The sequence below is a fragment of the Theropithecus gelada genome, chromosome 4 (genome assembly GCF_003255815.1).
Source record: "Theropithecus gelada isolate Dixy chromosome 4, Tgel_1.0, whole genome shotgun sequence".
In the NCBI taxonomy this organism is placed as follows: domain Eukaryota; kingdom Metazoa; phylum Chordata; class Mammalia; order Primates; family Cercopithecidae; genus Theropithecus; species Theropithecus gelada.
This window is the reverse complement of record NC_037671.1, coordinates 114,005,259-114,025,377: the sequence shown is the minus strand read 5'-3', so window position 1 is coordinate 114,025,377 and position 20,119 is coordinate 114,005,259. Positions and strand designations below refer to the sequence as shown.

The 20,119-nt window shown below is 38.1% G+C and overlaps 1 protein-coding gene across 3 annotated transcripts in view; it reads right to left on the bottom strand.

Annotated features, from left to right (window-relative positions):
* SYNE1 (spectrin repeat containing nuclear envelope protein 1) overlaps positions 1-20,119 on the bottom strand; it is a 528,817-nt gene that overhangs the window by 49,717 nt on the left and 458,981 nt on the right. For 2 of the 3 annotated variants that reach the window (XM_025384518.1, XM_025384520.1), the window contains 3 exons: positions 17,926-18,081; positions 9,145-9,303; positions 5,455-5,621 (listed from right to left, as the gene is read on the bottom strand). In XM_025384518.1, coding sequence (XP_025240303.1) covers positions 5,455-5,621; positions 9,145-9,303; positions 17,926-18,081 — 482 coding nt within the window. Of the gene's footprint in view, positions 1-5,454; positions 5,622-9,144; positions 9,304-14,290; positions 14,425-17,925; positions 18,082-20,119 lie in introns of those variants that run through there. The other variant, XM_025384522.1, reaches the window with a different exon arrangement.

The window sequence follows — 20,119 nt, the reverse complement described above, 5'->3', positions numbered from 1 at the left end:
ATGACTCAGGCAGCTGAAGACCGAAGCCAATGCTTTGCTTTGTGTATGCTCTCATTTGTGTGCATACACTTTCCACCCTGTGGCTTAGATTTGAGAAACTCAGCAAATACTGGAGTGATTGCTATGTGCAAAGAACAAGGTCAGGAGCTGGGATTACTATGGTGATCAAAGTTAGATACACTTACATTTTAGTAGAGAAAACTGGCTTAAAATGACTGATCACACAAGATTTCAAATAGTTCAGGGAAATGCTATGAAGGAGAAGCCTACTGAGCCGATAAGAAGAATCTGATCTAACCTGGAGAGAAGGAAAAACACGAAGAACAATCAGGAGCTGGCCAGGCCAGGGGCAGGCAAGAGAATGCCCAGGAAGAGAGAATAGAAAGGAAGAGGCCCTGCAGTGAGGAACCCTTGTGTACTTGCATTATGACACTTATTTGGTTAGGGACCATTTTCTTTCTCATCTTTATATCCCTAGAGCAGGTCACCTGTTTTGGTAAATAAAATTTTGTTGGAGCACTGCCATGGTTTTCTATTTACAGATTTTCTATGGCTGCTTTCACTCTATAACAACACGCTAATAGCAACAGAGACTATTTGGCCCACAAAACTAAAAATATTTACTATCTGGTCCTCTACATAAAACATTTGCCAACCTCTGCCCTATAGCAAGAAGCATAGTACTTCATATACAGTAGGCATTCAATAATTTTAAAAAATTGTTTGTTTCTACTCCTACAAAATGTTGAGGCAATTATAATAAATATAGAGATTAAAAACAACAAGTCACAAAAGGCCACATATTATATGATCTATGTATATGAACTATTCAGAACAGGTACACATGTAGAAACAGAAAGTAGATTAGTAGTTTCCTAGGGCTGGGAGAAGTGGGGAAGGAAGAGGAGGGAAAAATGAGTGACAGCTAATGGGTAACTGTTTTTATTTGGGACTGATGAAAGTGTTTTAAAATTGATTAGAGTAATATATGCAAAGCTTTATAAATATGCTAAATTCACTGAATTACATGCTTTAGATAGGTAAGTTGTATGGCATGTGGATTATATCCCCAAAAAAGCTGCTACTGAAAAAAAAAACAAAAAGATAAGAGCCAAATAACTAAAGTATGCTTTTGCTTTGGTGATGGGGATTTAGGTTTAGCAGAGAGAAAAAGAATTTTCACTATTACAAGGTCCAGTTACCCACTTCCCTGCCCCCAAATCATCACAACAGAGTAAACAAGTTGAATTTGACCTTCCTAGATGCTAAGATGAGAAATGTTACACAATTCATTGTCTGTGATAAGAAGCACTGAAGAATTAATACTAAAAGACAGATTTCCTTTTAGTCCTGAGTGCTAGAGAAATTGCTATGTGGATATTCCGCACAGGATTCATTGACAAAATGAGAGCCAGTATTCTTAAAGGCAGTTTTACAGAAATTAGAGTCATATGTCACCAATGACAGTTTCTTATGCTGACTGTTAATAAAAGCCAACGGCTCAGAGATACTTTTAATTATCTCGGCCACTGCTGAACAACAGAACTTTCTGAGAGGATAAAAATGTTCTGTATTGTACGGGGTCCAATAAGGTAGCCACTAGCCTCATGTGATTATTGACCACTTAAAATGTGGCCTGTGCAACTGACCATAATTAAAATTAAGGAATCATTTAATTTTATTCCATTTCAGTTAATTTAAATATTCTGTAATGTAAATAGCCATCTGTAGCTAGTGACTGTTGTATTACAGAGAAGATCTAGATAGTATGCAAAGGATACTAGAACATTATCCACTGAGCCCTAAAAGTAACTGAACAACTTTTGTTGTCCTAAAAAACTGACAATGCTTGACAACACAATTTAAAAACTCAGTACAAAGCACATCTGTTTTGTTCTCAGAGCAATCTAAGCTAAACTGATGGCGATGTCAAGTTGACTCTAAATTATGCATTCTCTTTTTATGTATGTAATAGGTTTGTTATCAGTAAATCTTTTTTTCTTTTTTTTGCTTCTGCGATTGAATGTTAAAGACCTAGCTCATGTTTCTTTTTTTTTAATTTATTTATTTTTTATTTTTATTTATTTATTTATTTTTTATTTTCATTTATTTATTTATTTATTTATTTATTTATTGAGATGGAGTCTTGCTCCGTCATCCAGGCTAGAGTGCAGTGGTGGGAACTCGGCTCACTGCAAGCTTTCCCTCCCTGGTTCAAGCAATTCTCTGCCTGCCTCAGCCTCCCGAGTAACTGGGATTACAGGGGCCTGCCACCACGCCCAGCTAATTTTGTACTTTTAGTAGAGACTGGATTTCACCATCTTGGCCAGGCGAGTCTCGAACTCCTGACCTCAAGTGATCCACCGGCCTTAGCTTCCCAAAGTGCTAGGATTACAAACATGAGCCACCGCGCCCATAGCTCATGTTTCTATTAGCTGAGATGTTCACCTAAAAATATTATCATCTTCAAAAGTAACCTCTCCATTCTCACAAGAGCACCAACACAGCACAGAAATGTCGAAAGGCATACACTGGGTTATATTTTGCTTTAGTGCATCAGCGCTGGAAGAGGGAAGAGTGGTGAATGGACTGAATCACAGAAACCTAATACTTCAGCTGGCAGTTCACAGTTGAGGATGGGTGTGGAAGACATGCATCCAGTCTGTGCACTAACGAAGCACCAATACACAAGGGAATAGAATGCAGACGTGACGGCCGGGTGTCTTTCAGGAGAAGCTGCAAAGGAGACTGTGACTCTAACGTGGTGCTAAACTCCAGGATGGCTCAATGATCAGTGCCTCATCTAGTCTAATTTGGAAGGAGGCAATTAGAAACAGGCAACATATATACAAAAATCTCCTGTGGAATTTTATCTGGAAATTCTGAGACTTTATGTAAGAGGAAACAAAAATTAGTATTATATAAGTGACTACAGTGAGAAGCATGGGTACCTTATAAACATGTAATTGATTGAAATTTATTAATATGTCTTTTGGCAAAGTGAACAATTAACATCTAGAAAATTCTCCACTGAACAGCCAGACAAAATATGTTATAAATAAATGTGAATTCAAGGAGAAAGCAGCAAACTCATTTGCTGTAATATCGGCTCATAGCTGGGCATACACCAAGTTAGCTGCTTATGACTAGATTACATTAAATCTGATTTAAAATATCTTTGACAGAGTGCATCCTTACTCTCCACATCATTGAGCCACTACAAGTAAGAAAAGAATATTAACTAGTTTAACTGGATTACGTGGAAATGTCAATCAATCTATGAGTCAAATTTGACCAAAAAACTCCCCAGGGGATATTTACCAAACAGGTAGTTTCCCTAACAAGGATATTTATAGCTTGAAGGACTTCATTTCCTTCTTCTGAAACAAGATTTTGTTATCATTTTAGTGAGTGAGAAGTGGGACTGAACACAGCATTGGGATTTTAAAATACACATTTGTCGAAACTCCAAGACCAATTTGAGCTAAACTGTTATTTCCACCTCTTTATAGTGCCTTTTCCAGAGCTCCTACTTATCTCATTGTTTTACTCCAGTCCCATCCTGAACTTCTGAAAGGAGAAGTTCTCCTTCAGTTCTGTCATTTTATCTTGACTCTCATAGTCACTGTCACATTGTAAGTACTTTACAAAGAACTGTGAAATTAGATTGTCGAGATCAAAAACAGAACTTATCTTCCATGTAACTGTCTTCTCTCTAACAGGGAAAAGGAAGTCACCAATTTGAGACGCAGGAGGGCATAGCACTCTAGGACACGGGCTTTGGAGTCTGAGCACAGGCTGTGCCATGCAACATGTGCGTGATGATGGACAAGCCTCAACCTCAGCCCGTGCATCTGTAAAATGGGCATAATGATAAGGGCACCTCAAAGGCCATTGTGAACACATGAAAAGATGCATATGAAACCTGCAGTGTGGTCATTGGAACCAGCAAAGCGTTCAATAAATGTTAGCTGTATCAGTGCTATGGTTAAACATTTAAAAAGCTGAGGCCGGACGCGGTGGCTCACACCTGTAATCCCACCACTTCACGAGGCCGAGGCGGGTGGCTCACCTGAGGTCAGGAGTTTGAGACTAGCCTGGCCAACATGGTGAAACCCCATCTCTACTAAAAATACAAAAATTAGCCAGGTGTGGTAGTGTACGCCTGGAATCCCAGCGATTGGGAAGCTGAGGCAGGAGAATTGCTTGAACCTGGGAGGCAGAGGTTGCAGAGCTGAGATTGTGCCACTGCATTCCAGCCTGGGCCACAAAGCAAGACTCCACCTCAAAAATAAATAAATATAAATAAATAAAAAGTTGATATACATTTATTCCATTTTGTTTCACTGCCACAGAAATAAATGATAATCTCACTTTCTTGAGTTGGATACTTTTTGGTAACTCTCTTATAGAAAAGAAATATATGAAATGTGTTCAAAACCAGCATACAGAATTGTGACGCCCACAGGCGATTTTGGTGAGCACATGGTATGCAAAGGACATTGTTTCACGTTCACTTTTATGCAGCATGGCCAAGAAAAGAAACCCAGATTTTAAAAGTGTATTGTGGGATAGACTTCAAATGGCACCATTTGTAACCTTCCAGCTCTCCTAATTGCCATGAAGAACATTTACTCAAATATTCAAGTATTCATTTATGCACTGACGTATTCATTGAATCCATATTTAGGCACGGTTCCCAGTGCTTGTAATATATAGTGAATACAATGGAGGAAGTTTCCTGACCTCAAGGTGCCTAAGTTCCAACATGAAGCCAAATTCACTCCTTTTTATATTAATAGCATAGAGCATTTTTATAACATAGTGCATCATTCATATTAGACTTTTATATTGCTAGTAAATACCCTCATATATTTTTCTTTATGACTTTCATCTCTCTTGCCCAACCCTACCCTTCTACAACAGAAAGTGAGCATAATATTCCTCTTAGGTATGAGGCAAAGGCTTATAGTTACCACTAAGCTCAACACAAAATTACTGTAACGCAGCAGCTGATTTTTACAACTGAGCGGAGTGGCAATAATCAGATTTATTTCCATACCTTGCTAACTAGTAATTTTTTTTTTTTTTTGGCTACTGCAGACAAAACCACTCTCCACAAATACTGGTCAGCAGTTTCTTCCTGATAGGAGTTTGAATACCCATGAAGCCCTAAAATAAAGAATTTTCTCTTGGGAATGAGTTTTGTTTAGATATGTCTCTCTCTCTCTTTCTTGCAGCTACATACAAACAACACGAGATTTATAAAATAAGAGGAGAATTTTCAAGGTAACGAAAGTGCCAATTATGAGAGGAGCACGAACAGTTTTGAAAATGCTGAGATAACCCAGAAAGAGAGACTGATTTATTGGATTATCTTTGGCTGATGAAAGGCAGACTGAAAGGCTTTAAAATGCTGCCTACACGTGTCCTATTGACTCAAGTCCTCTTTACCTGGCTGCAATGAGGTCCAGGAGATGCTGCCACCGGTCATTAACCTTTCCCAGTTTGTATTCAATCTCAGATGCTTTGCTTTCGTGGCTGGCTTTAGCAAGTCGTTCTCCCATTTGTTGGAGCTGTATTTTGTTCTCTTGAGCAACAGCAATTTCCTCTTGATAATCCTGTGTCATAAATAGCAATCACAGAGGTCAGAAAGCATATTCTTAATGCATCCAGCCCGGCTCTACTAGAAACATGATAATTACTGTTTTCTACTGCTTGGAAACAGTTTGAGCATAGGAATACCATGTGGACATCAGCCCATGTGCACAAGTATTAGTAGTGCCTATTATTTTCGGTATGTATGCAGAGTTGGGATTAAATTTTTATATAGACGTTCTCAAAATAAATAGGATGCTGCTTCCTATTTACCTGAAATACATATTAAAAACAATACAAGATAGATATAAAAGATAAAGCTTAAAGGATTTTAGTATTGGGAAATTATACCTTATTTCTCTCAACACTAACCTGATGTTATACTTAGAATAAATTCTCATACAAATAGTTGCCGAGAGACTTATGAAATGCACACACACACATACATATGCAATTGATATATATGTATATATGTAAATGTGACTGTGTGTGTCTATTATGTTATTTGTGTGGAGTATTTTAAAAGAGTTCCTTCATTTAAAAGAGCTATCCTCTATACAATGTCAGTATTTTGCAGTAAATAAATCAATGATAAATTAACTTTCAGTGATAATAACTATTAATTATAGAGAATCGATGGGCTTCAAACCTTCTTGATTTACTCACTTTCTCTGCTAGCTTCTCTTAAGTTGTTTGAGTTAAAGAGGACAGACTCCATATGGTCTACTTGCAAGAGATAAGCACGAAATGGTGTGATTTAAGTGACATGAAAGGACAGTCCCCTCCCCCCCACCGCCACTGCTATCCCCAATGACCCTCTTACTCTCTTGCCACAGTGACAGGATCCAGTCTTTAGGATCAACTTTTTTATTTTTGGCTTAAGCTCCTGTTACGTAATAAAAAGTTTCTCAGCAAAATAATATATGAAGATGGGTATTATATGAGTGTGAACATTTTAACCTTCTCTTGCTCTAAAGTTAGTGTAGTAACAGAACTATCCTCCCAAGTCATTTACCTAAGCCAAAGGGCCCCAAAGGAATGGTAGGGACCAACAAAAATTTTATTCCATTCCAGGGCTGACTGCTGTCCTCATGCCTGCAGCCCCGCCCACCCTCCTTTTTATGTTATTTCAACACAATGGGATTCAAAGACCAATACGTTGAATGCATTTATTAATATTATAATATTTCAGCAAACATTGGAGATGATTTTATTGAGAAGTGTTTCTTTCAAGGAATTACTTTAAGACTTAAAAAGTATTTATAGTAAAATAATCCTCTTGGATTGTCTTTAAAATCAAACTATTTTTGAGTGTTAATACCAACAGACACTAATATCTTGGCTTCAGTTTTTTTAATGAATTGTCTTTTTCTTTTTTTTTTCTTTTTCCTTCACCTTATTAGCACTTTCCAGTTGACAACTGCCTTTTTCTATGTTGCCAAAATTACCAAACCTTGATGTTATTTTCCTTTACAAAAGAGACGCCACAAAGAGGAAAACTCATAAGCCCTTTAAAAAAAAACCCATGAGTTATTAATATACAAGGTAGATAGTTAACATTTTAAATAATATTCCTAACATTGTGCCAAATAATGTAATACAATCTATATGAAAAGCTGAAATTTTTCTAAATTTTAAGTTATGGTTATAGATTGTTAAAGAGATGGTATTTTTCCCCACACTCTCACACTTCCCATACTTTAGGATGTATATCTATACATCCTAAATTTAGTAAAAAAAGCAATGAGAATAGAGACAAATTTAATCAAAATTTATTCAATAGCAAATTTTACTCTACTACCTATAGTGCATTAATCATTCACTGATAGCATTCTTTGACACCCAGCAACTTAGCAAAGGGCAACCGTGAGCAGATGCTAAAATGAAATCTGTATCATCTCAGCCAAGAATTTTAATGTTTACAATACCAAGTAAACAAATGCTTATTCATTTGGATTGATCCAATGGATAAATCCTCTTGGACTGTGTGCATATGGATAGAAATAATTTTTCTTAACAATCATTTGTATTTCTTTTCAGAATAAAGGAAGCTATAATTTGTTGATGCAGAAAATACTGAGTGCTTATGAGAAGTTAGGTACTGCTTCAGGTGCAGGGGACATAGCAATGAACAAAATAGACAAAGCCCATGCTCCTGTAAAGCTGACAGATCAATGGGGTCTCCACTTGGACAATGAATAAGTAAATACAAAAAATACATTGTACATTAGATGGTGATATGTACTATATGAACGACAAGCACAAACTAAAATAACATTAAAATCACTGATTGCTCACAAACACTGTGGAAACAACACTGGAATCACCAAATTCTTTTTTTTGGTTTTTCTTCTGGAGACTGTCTCGCTCTGTCACCCAGGCTGGAGTCCAGTGGCACAATCTCGGCTCACTGCAACGTCCGCCTCCTGGGTTCAAGTGATTCTCTTGCCTCAGCTCCCTGAGTAGCCAGGACTACAGGCATGTGCCACCATGCTCGGCTAATATTTTGTAGTTTTAGTAGAGATGGGGTTCACTGTGTTGGTCAGGCTGGTCTTGAACTCCTGACCTCTGGTAATCCGCCTGTCCTGCCTCCCAAAGTGCTGGGATTACAGGCGTGAGCCACTGCACCCAGCCGAAATCATCAAAAATTTTAAAATGCTAGTAAATTTGATCAGCTTTATACAGACATCAGAAATGTTCTGGATCCAAATGAATATGTAAAATAATTTGATATTATATACATACCTTTAAAATAATATGAAGCCAAAATTATCAGGAAACTCTTAATTCCTATCTATGGTCTACAAACCATATTTTAGAGAGAAAATATCAATTCAATTTATCTTAAGAATCTTTCCTTTCAGTTTCTCTCTAGTGACTTTACCTTTTTAAAAACAAACAAACAAAAATACACAAGAAACTAAAAAAAAAAAAGGAAAGAAAAATAATACATATAAAAGATTCCTACAGAACAGGTAGCTAAGAGCCCCAAATACTGAACTGAATAGCAGATGCTCTATTTCATCACAAATTGCAAGTATCCTATATATTTTATGTGTAAAGCAGGTCTTTTCGTGCAAGTTTATTTTATGTTGGATACTTTTTTTTTTTTTTGAGACAGAGTCTCACTCTGTCACCAGGCTGGAGTGCAGTGGCGCGATCTCTGCTCACTGCAATCTCCGCCTCCCAGGTTCAAGTGATTCCCCTGCATCAGCCTCTAGAGTAGCTGGGACTACAGGCGAGCACCACCACGCCCGGCTAATGTTTTGTTTTTTAGTAGAGACAGGGTTTCACCATGTTGGCCAGGATGGTCTCGATCTCCTGACTTCATGATCCACCCGCCTCAGCCTCCCAAAGTGCTGGGATTACAGGTGCGAGCCACCGCACCTGGCTGCAAGTTTATTTTATATTAAAAAGATAAAATGTTTAAAATATACTGCTCCTTTGACAGGAAGGTAATTGTGAGTAAAGTCACCCTCTGTACCTGTGAGAAGTATACATAAGCCTTATGAAGAATGAAAACCTAAGTAGCCATGCATTCCATACCTTCTTGAGCTTCTCTATCATTTCTTCAATGAGAATGTCTCCATTCTGAGAAACCTTGCTTTCCATTTGAGTCAACCACTCACAGAGTTCCTTGTTCTTTTCACTGAAGACTGCCCATTCGTTCAATCTTTCACCTATTTGCTGCCGCCTTAAGGAGAGCTGAAAAGTTTAAAACAGGAGAATAGGCAAAATGATTATCAGAGAGAAGCCCACACCCCAAGGAAAATAGTAAATAAACTAGGACTAAAATGAATGATAGTCGTACATCTTTTTAGCCCACTGTTTCCTGAAGTCCAGGACTTGCTATTATACAAGTGGGAGACATTGAATCCTCTAGTTGTTTCCTGAAGGTTCACATACACATTAGCTTATTAAAGGTTCTGGATAATGCAACTTCACACAGTTGGTTCAGGATAGATAGGATACATGACCGGTGAATGTAAGAAAGAAAAAAGAAATGGAAAAGAGTTGGGAAGGAAGAAAGGAAAGAAGGGAAGTAAAAGGAAAGAGAGATGGTAAATAGAAGGGAGGAAAACAAAGGAAAGAAAGAAAAAAAGAATAGAAAGATGAAAGAAAAGAGTAAAAATAGGGAAGGAAGAAGGAAAGGAAGAAAAGAAGGGATGGAAGACGAGCCTCGGGTATCTGGAGAGTGAGAGAGACGGCAGCATCGAAGCGAAGCGGCCTGAAGCGGGGGCAGGTGTCCTGAGGCTCAGCTCCATACTGACACGTGAACTCCAGGCAAGTTCCTCTACTTCTCTGCAGTTTTCATTATTTATTTATTTATTTTTGTTTCTTTTCGTTCTTTTTTTTTCTTTGCATAATAGCTTTATTAAGATATATTTCACATACCATACAAAATCACCTGTTTAAAAACGTACAATTTAGTGCTTTTTAGTATATTCACAGCATTTGTGCAATCATCATCATAATCAATTTCAGGATATTTTCATCATTCCAAAAAAAAAAAAAGCCAGGTGTGGTGGCTCATGCCTGTAATCCTAACACTTCGGGACACCAAGGACGGCGGATCACTAGAGGTCAGGAGTTCGAAACTTGCATGGCCAACATGGTAAAACCCTGTCTCTATTAAAAATACAAAAATTAGCCAGGCATGGTGGTGCACACCTGTAATCACAGCTACTTGGGTAGCTGAGGCAGGAGAGTTGCTTGAGCCCAGGACGCAGAGGTTGCAGTAAGCCGAGATTGTGCCTCTATGCTACAGCCTGACTCCGCCTCAAACAACCAACACCACCACAACAACGAAAACCTTGTAGCCATCAACAGTTATTCCACTGCTCCTCCTCACTTACCTCACAGTTCTAACCTCCCTTCTGTCCCTATGGATTTGCCTGTTCTGGACATTTCATATACATGGAATCATACAATATGCAGTCTTCTATGACTGACTTCCTTCACTTAGCATATTTTAAAGATTTATCTGTATTGTAGCACGTATCAATACTTCATTCCTTTTATTGCTGACTATATTCCATTGTATGAATATACCACATTGTATTTATCAACTCATCTTATTTGGGTTGTTTCCATTTTTTGCCTATTCTGAATAATGCTGTTATAAACATTTTGTGCACAAGTGTTTGTATGAATACATGTTTTCATTTCTCTTAGGTATTTATCTAGGAGTAGAATCTCTCGGTCATATGGTAACACTATAGATTGTTTTCCAAAGTGGCTGCCCATTTCATATTCCCACTAGCAGTAGGATTCCAATTTCTCTACATCTTCACCAACACTTTTGACTACAGTCATCCTAATGGATGTGAAGTGGTATCTGATGACGGTTTTGGTTTGTATTTCCCTGAAGGCTAACAATACTGAGACTCTTCGCGTTTCTTAGCCATTTGCAAATCTCCTTTGGAGAATTATCTACTCAAATCCTTTGTCTGCTTTTTTAATTAGATTGCCTTTTTATTACTGAGGTCTGAGAGTTTCTTATACATTACATATACAATGGACTTGTTTTCCTATCTCTAGGTCTACAATTATCCTTTCCAGAATTCTAAAATTTTCTGATTTCAAAATAGAATACTCTTGTGTTCACAGTGCCGGTTGAAATACTAAGGAATGTTTCCAGTTGAGCTAAACTACATGTTGGCAAAACATAATATGATTTGGTAAGAAGGTTTGAAGATGTTCTTCCACAGTTTTGTCATAATGCTAGCTATTCCGCTATTCATTCCACTGCACTAAACATGTCCCCATCGATTTTATTTTACCCCCAACATTTTATTACAAAACATTTCCGACACAGAAAAGCTGAAAGAATTGTTTGGTAAGCACTCATTATATACTACCTGGGCTCAAATTGTTAACATTTTGCTATGCTTTGTTTTAAGACATTTTCCCTCCTTAATACATTTACTTTTTAGGTATTTCAAACAAATTTCCTTTTTAAAATGAAAATGAAAATATTTCTAAGGTATTACACACTTTCTAGTTATTAATTCTGCCTTGGATTGGCTCTGTTAGTGATTAGACAGATAACACAAACCTAAATATCTGGGATTCTACATCCTTGTAAACTAGTCCAGGAGCCCAGGATACGTATCCCAAGGCCAGCCTTAGGCATAGTGAGTTGCCTACAGAGTGAGCCCCAAAACCTACCATAAATTTTGAAAGGCCACCATGAGAAATTTATTCTTTTGATTCAATTCTGATCTTTTAAAATAAAAGTTTTTCTGGGTTGGGTGACACTGGTGAACCTACTATTTCCCCATTAGTATAATTTAGTGTCTCATTAAGGTTTTTGGAGGCAGAATAATACAGAACAGTCAAAGGGCAGTGAACTCACTTGGGATAGGTCCTACTAGAAATGGAAAAAGCTAAGGAAACACAGATTTAACAGTTTTGGAGACAAATTTTGTCACTTTACACCGTACCCCAAACAGCACCGAAGAACACAATCCTTCCAGCACCCGTTACCCCTCTAGCTCTGAGGGCTGCGTGCACTCTGATCTTCTGCTGGGTCTCTCAGATTGAGAACTCTTTGGTGAATACAGCCTTTTCCCTTTTATTCACATAGAGCAGCAAGAGTCAGGAGTCTGGCTGGTAGTTAAAGTCCTGGTTCAACTGATGGCCAAACTAAACTATACTTTTATTATTTGGACTGCCCAAAGTAATCATTGTCTAAGAATCGAGGCTGGGCGTGGTGGCACATGCCTATAATCCCAGCACTTTGGGAGGCTGAGGTGGGCAGATCACTGGAACCAGGAGTTCAAGACTAGCCTGGCCAACATAGTGAAACCCCATCTCTACTAAAAACCAAAAATTAGCCAGGCGTGGTGGCAGGCATCTGTAATCTCATCTACTCGGGAGGCTGAGGCAGGAGAATCGCTTGAGCCCGGAAGGCAGAGGTTGCAGTGAGCCAAGATCACGCCACTGCACTACAGCTTGGGCGACAGAGTGAGAAGAAAAAAAAAAAAAAAGAATCGAAACCCCTGCCCTTCAGACTGAAGATGAACAAGTAACTCCTCACACTTCCCCCAAATCTTGGCCATAAGCCAAGAATGAACTCTAGGCCTTTACTCACCAATATCTGCAGGGAGGATGGCCACATAATAGAAAAATATTACCTATTACTTTCATAGGTAGGTAATATTATCCCCATTTCAGAGACAAGGAATGTGAAAGCCGGACAAATTTGGGGCACTTGTTTAGAATCAGTACAAGATAAGACCAGCAAAGTTTGAGTCTTTGATATGGGGTGCAAATATGATTAAATATCCAGAGGCAGCTGAGATTCAAAAATGGTTCATCCATCACTGACTAACTGCACGACCAGGATAAGGTCCCTCATTTTCTCTACGACTTACTTCTTTCATTTGGAAATTATTCTTATGTTTGCTCCAAAAATTCATTAGTCTGTAGTAAACAAGTGTCTCTATGTGCCCAGTACTGTCCTATCCATATGGTAATATTATACAAACAAGAGAGTAATTTAAGAAATTGACTGATAAGGCCAGGCGCCCTGGCTCACGCCTGTTATCACAACACTTTGGGAGACTGAAATGGGAGGATCACTTGAGGTCAGGAGTTTGAGACTAGCCTGGCCAACATGGTGAAACCGCATCACCACTAAAAAATACAAAATTAGCCGGGCATGGTGGCAGGTGCTTGTAATCCCAGCTACTCAGGAGGCTGAGGCAGGAGAACTGCTTGAACCCAGGAGGTGCAGGCTGCAGTGAGCCAAGATCGCACCATTGCACTCCAGCCTGGGCATCAAGAGTGAAACTCTGTCTCAAAAGAAAAAAAAAATTGACTGATATATACTAAAGACCTGACAACAGCTGGCCATTACTATGCTGTAGCTACTAGTACTATTATACACGACTACAGGGCATCACTTAAGTTTAAAATTGTTTTTCTTCCCTTGACACTCATGTATTCAATATCTCCACTAAGCAGCTGGATTATACATAGATAGATAGATAGACAGATAGATAGATAGACAGATATAGATAGATATATAAAATATATATTATATCCCTAGTGTTTATCACACACCATGAAAATGTTGCTTTCATTTTCTTACCACGGAGCTGTACCTTAAAAAAGACACAGTGAGGTTACAAGCACTGGGTGCAAACCAAGGGCAAATGCTTTTCAAGAGATGTGCATTCATAAGGGCAATGGCATCGTCCTTCTGGTTTGTACATCTAATATTTACTCTATATACTAAATATTAAACTAAATATATAGTAAACATTACTATATTATACTAAATATAAAGTAAACATTGCCATCTCTTTCTTTGGATTCAGATGAAACCCTCAAATTATTTATCAGCTTAGCACATATTTATGTTTTTGCAAGGGCACAAATACATTGCATTGCCAACAGCTGAGAAGCACCAGCTAAAACCTTCAGAGTGTGCAGCAGCTCAACAGGAAATACATCCTTTCCTGGTTGAAATATTTTTACCATGATGTTTTGACAAAACAACGAGCAATTACGATGATGACATATACTTATATTTCAGCTAGAATTACACACAAATCTACAAACCAAAACAGGAATAAAAACAAGTAGAAGCTCTGGCTGTACACAGGCACAACAAAACATTTGGGGTATCTACTTGAAAACAGATACTTTAATATATTAACTCTGCCCTGCAATGTTTACTCACGGCCTCTCTCCCTCATTCTCATCGCCAGTCCCAGGTACTCCAGACTCCTCGTCAATTGCTTCGGTCAGAATAGGAACAGACTACTTGCTCCTTAGTAGGGATGTTACGTTGAACTCAAGTTTTGACTTTTACAACGAGACATAGGCGCAAGCTCATTTCCTTTTGTGGTTTCATACTTGACAGAAATTCACCAGAAACAACTACCTCAAGAACTAGAAACCAATCTATGTCCGCCTTAGAGTTACATACATCCTGGCACCCTGATCAAACCCATGACTAAACTCTCATTGGTTTAAATATTATTTTTCAGAGTGAAGTATTAATAATATGAGATAAGTATGCTTTAGCTTCAAGCATTAAGACACTTCAACATGGAAAGTTTCTAAAAACACTACGTATTCCGTTTGCTGTTTCTTTTTAAATTCTTAGTCTACTCACAGGTGCAAGGTATTAATCTATTTACAGCATATCGCATGATCAACATCAGCTTTCGAAATGTATTTGCAGATGGCTGTCTAGATATATCTAAGTCTGGAGAACAATTTTACAACACATGAATGACTAACTTAACAATTAATAATAACAATAATTCCACGGCATTTTTACGAAATGGTTTTCCTAAATCAAAAAATATTGCATAACCACAATCTTCTCGACCTCCAAAATATTCGAAATCTTGTCATTATTTTACACTAAGAGAAACATAAGTACAAAGAAATAGAATAAATGCCCTAACGTCTTAATTATAAACAATACATCATGAACACTTAGCTACCATAGACACTGGAGATACAAAGAAATGGTCTTTGCATATCAAAGTCCTCATATTCTTGTAATGAGGTCACGAACATTAAAAAAAATAATACAATGCCACATTATGGCACAACCAAAAGAGAAATGAGAGTTCAGAGGACCAAGAACATACTGAGGGCCAAGAATTTCATAAATGACATTGGAGGGGTTGCAGGATGCAAAAGAAAACAGGTTAGAAAATTAGAAGGGAAGTCCGGGTGTGGTGGCTCATGTCTGTCATCCCAGCACTTTGGGAGGCTGAGGTGGGTGGCTCACCTGAGGTCAGGAATTCGAGACCAGCCTGACCAACATGGAGAAACCCTGTCTCTGCTAAAAATGCAAAATTAGCAGGATATGGTGGTGCATGCCTGTAATCCCAGCTACTCGGGAGGCTGAGGCAGGAAAATGGCTTGAACCTGGGAGGCAGAGTTTGTGGTGAGCCAAGATCATGCCATTGCACTCCAGCCTGGGTAGTAAGAGTGAAGCTCCGTCTCAAAAAAATAAAAAATAGAAGAAGAAGAAGAAAATTAGAAGGGAAGAAAGTGTCGGCAGGAAGAGTGGCATAATCCAGGTCTTTGGGGAGGGAAGTTTGTGGCAGGTTTGAAGCAAATAGGATCCAATCTCTAAAATATCTCTCTGAAGGCTTCATAGGCATCATTTAGCTAAAGCAATGTATCTGGTCTAATCCAATTCATCCAACATGCTAAAAAATATTAAGAGAGCAGGTAGTGCTAGACTTTTCTTAAAATTAAGAAAAACAGATGAATGGGCTCACAAAGGTAACTGAAGGTTGCTGTGATAATTTTCCACAATTTTTCACACCAAATATCTTTCATTTTGATACATCATGATAAAGTCTTTACATTGCAAAATTGTAGGATGATTTACTGTATGGTAAGGTACTGCTTTCAGTTTGAAGAACGCGGAAATGAATCAAGCATTGTGATGAACATTACCACCCTGTATGAGTAACTCCATGTAAATTTCTCATTGCGTTCACTGAGAAAATGAAGCTTTGTGAAAGTAGCTAAATTCATTTTGAACTCAAACCATTCACATGTTGGTGAAAGCCATCTCTTATATGTGTCCCCTTTTTTAAAAAGTATATATTAATAGGAAACTGCTCACACATCTACCATGGGTGCTCCAGAGCTTTCTGTTAGTCCATGGACTGAGAAAAACCTGGGTTTTCACCTAAATATACAGGGAGAAATTTTCCTGAAAACACACTTCTTGTTGATATCACATAAATCAAGAGGCTCTGAGCCTCTTAAACTCTGTTTAATGGTTCCTGAAGGATGAGGATAAGCATCCCTAAGTTAGAGAAAATGTGGAGGATGGGAGACAAAAGAGATCCTAGGGCAGTACAATTGGCAGGGACATAAGAGTAGGGACATAAGAGTCCCCTCTCAACAGCCCCTTCCTCAGTCTTCCCACAGCAGAGCCCCTTCCTCAGTCTTCCCACAGCAGCTTCTTCCAGCCAGGCCCTCTGCTCCAGCTGCCACCTTGTCAGCGTGTTCATTTGCTTCCTCCCCTCAATCTATCTCCTCCGCTCCCCATCTCAAAACTCAATTCAAAATTTATCCATCTCAAGAAACATTTCCTTTATTCCTTGCCATCCAAAGTAACCTTAGCTTGCTTACATCTTTATACAGTTTTTTTTTCTCTATGTGTGTGTGTGTGTGTGATGGAGTTTTGCTCTTGTCGCCCAAGCTGGAGTGCAATGGCGTGATCTCAGCTCACTGCAACCTCCAGCTCCCGGGTTCAAGCGATTCTCCTGCCTCAGCCTCCCAAGTAGCTCGGATTACAGGCGCCCATCACCATGACCAGCTAATTTTTGTATTTTTAGTAGAGATGGGGTTTCACCTTGTTGGCCAGGCTGGTCTTGGACTCCTGACCTCAGGTGATCCACCCACCTTGGCCTCCCAAAGTGCTGGGAGGACAGACATGAGCCACCGCACCTGGGTCCTTTATACAGTTTTATACATTGTTTTGACCTGTTTATGCCTGGTTTTCTTTTTAACCCTACATATTCTCCTAGACTGATTTTAGTCTCAGATCAAGTTTAAACTTGATGGTAGGGACATTTATTACAGTTTGTTAACATCACAATAATTAAGATGACTGATCCATTTAACAGAGATATATCACAGCCTATTCTGTGCCAGGCAGGGACACCTGGGGTACAGAAGTAACAACACAGACAAGGCCCCACTTCCTGAAGAGCATAACCTCAAGGCATTTGGGTCTGTTCCTCACTATGAGTCTTTGAATCTGTTATTCCTCTTTGCCTAGGATGTCTTCTCGCTGCCTTTCCACCAATCTTTCCCTTTCATTTCCAACCCAAAGTCAATCTGGGATCTTTTTTAAGATGTTGTGCACATAGAAGGTATTCAATAAATGAATAAAATATGACTAAAAATAAATGAATATTAACTACCAGGAAACAACTACAGTAAATTAAGAGTGATAATAAATATTCCCTGTACAAAGCCAGCTTCACAGTATTAGCTAATATTGCAAATGCAACAACAATTTTTCATGTTTCAAGTATATCCACCCAGCAAAATCACAAATGTGAACCATAACATGGTGCTTTCTCTTAAGAATATTATGCCAGTCAGCGAAAGTGAAAGGAAAATAATCTAGTTTAGGTTGTTCTAAAATGTGGCAAAATATAAATATATTCATCTGAAACGTTCTGGTAGTAACCACAGTGTTCTTCCTTTGTCCATACTAAGAATGATGGGATGGGTCCACATGTGGGTTAAGCCATCTGACATTCAAATTCATCTCCCAGTTTTCCATCACCAAGATAATTCCATTTGTAGAACTTGTCTTACCTGGTGGCATAGCTCTTCCCACTGCCTTTGCAGAAGCTCTATGCGTTCATTAAGAATGGAGATATCATCAGCACTGATGTAGGCAGAGAGGGTGTCCTTCAGCAGCGTCAACTGGGTCAAGTCATCTGTCCAGCTCCCAACTGCATTTTCTAATTCCTAAATTAAAAAAAAAAAAAAAAAAAAACTTGAATACCCATGGACATCTCCCGCCAATGATTTCTGAAGTGTTTTTGAACCCCCTCTTGATACAATCTCCTTTGTATAGCCCTCAATTTAAATACATAACCTTGGGATCTGGAGGCATATCATGGCGATATTACAGATTTGGTTCCAGAACGCTGAAATAAAGTATATATCACAATAAAGTGAATCACAAATTTTTTGGTTTCCCAGTACATATAAAAGTTATATTTACACTATACTATTGTGGATAAAATGTGCAATAGCATATGTCTAAAAAAAAACCCAATCTGCATACCTTAATTTAAAAATACTTTATTTCTAAAAAATGCTAATGATCATCTTAGGCCTCAGCAAGTCATAATCTTCTTGCTGATAGAAGGTCTTGACTCAATATGAAAGGCCGTTGACTGATCCAGTGGTGATTGATGAAGTCTGGGGTGGCTGTGGCAATTTCTTAAAATAAGACAAGGAAGTTTAAGCGCATCAATGACTCTTTCTTTTACAAAAGGTTTCTTTGTAGCATGTGATGCTGTTTGAGAGTATTGTACTCACAGAACTTTTTTCAAAATTTGAGTCATCCTCTCAAACCCTACTGCTACTTTATCAACTAAGTTTATGTAATACTTGAAATCCTTTGTTGTCATTTCAACAATATCCACAGAATTTTTACCAGGAGTAGATTCCATTTCAAGAAGCCACTTTCCTGTTGACGGCCATACCACCCTAACTGTGCCCAATCTCATCTGATCTTGGAACAAACCACTTTTTTTATTGATCCATAAGAAGCAACTCCTTATCCACTCAAGTTTTATCATGAGATTGCAGAAACTCAATCACGTCTTCAGGTTCCATTTCCAATTCTAGTTCTCTTGCTGTTTCCACCCCATCTGGAGTTACTCCCTCCCCAATTGAAGTCTTGAACCCCCTCAAAGTCATCCACGACAGCTGGAATCAACTTCTTCCAAAGTCCTGTTAATGTTGACATTTTAACCTCCTCCCATGAATCATGAATGTCGCTTTTGTAAAAAAAAAAAAAAAATTGTTTTTAATTTTTGTGGGTATATAGTAGGTGTATATATTTATGGGGTATACAAGATATTTTAATAGACGATGTGTAAAAATCACAGCAAGGTAAATACGGTATTCATCACCTCAAGTATTTATCCTTTGTGTTACAAACAATCCAATTATACTCTTTTATTTATTTAAAAATGTATGATTAAACTATTACTGGATATATTCACCATGTTGTTCTATCAAATACTAGATCTTATCCTTTCTATTTTTTGTAACCATTAACCATCCTCGTCACCCCTGCAGCCCCCAGGGACCCTCCCAAGCTCTGGTAACCATCTTTCTACTCTCTATCTCCGTGAGTTCAGCTGTTTTAATTTTTAACTCCCACACATTAAGTGGAAAACATGTTGAATGACAGTGGCAAAAGTGGACATCCTTGTTGTGTTCCAGATCTTAGAGTATTCAGTATTCAATCTTGGCAGGTCGTGTATGTCTAGGAAATCATCCACTTCTTGGTTTTCCAATTTATTGGCATATAGTTGCTCATAATAGCCTCTAATGATCCTTTAAATTTCTGTGGTATTGGTTGCAATGTCTCTTTTTTCATCTTATTCAGTATGATGCTAGCTGTGGGTCTGCCATATATGGCTTTTACTATGTTGAGTTATGCTTCTTCTACGCTCAGTTTTTTTTAGGGCTTTTATCAGGAAAGGTTAAATTTTATCAAGTGCCTTTCAGCATCAATAGAAATGATCATATAACTTTTGTCTTTCATTCTGTTGATCTGATGTACACATTGATTGGTTTGAAAATGTTCAACCATCATTGCATCCCTGGGATAAATTCCACTTGGTCATGATAAATGATCTCTTTAAAGCACAGTTAAATTCAGTTTGCCAGTATTTTAATGAACATTTTTACATCAATGTTCATCAGAGATATTGTTCTATAATTTTTTTCTTCTTCTTCTTCTTCTTTTTTTTTTTTTGATGTG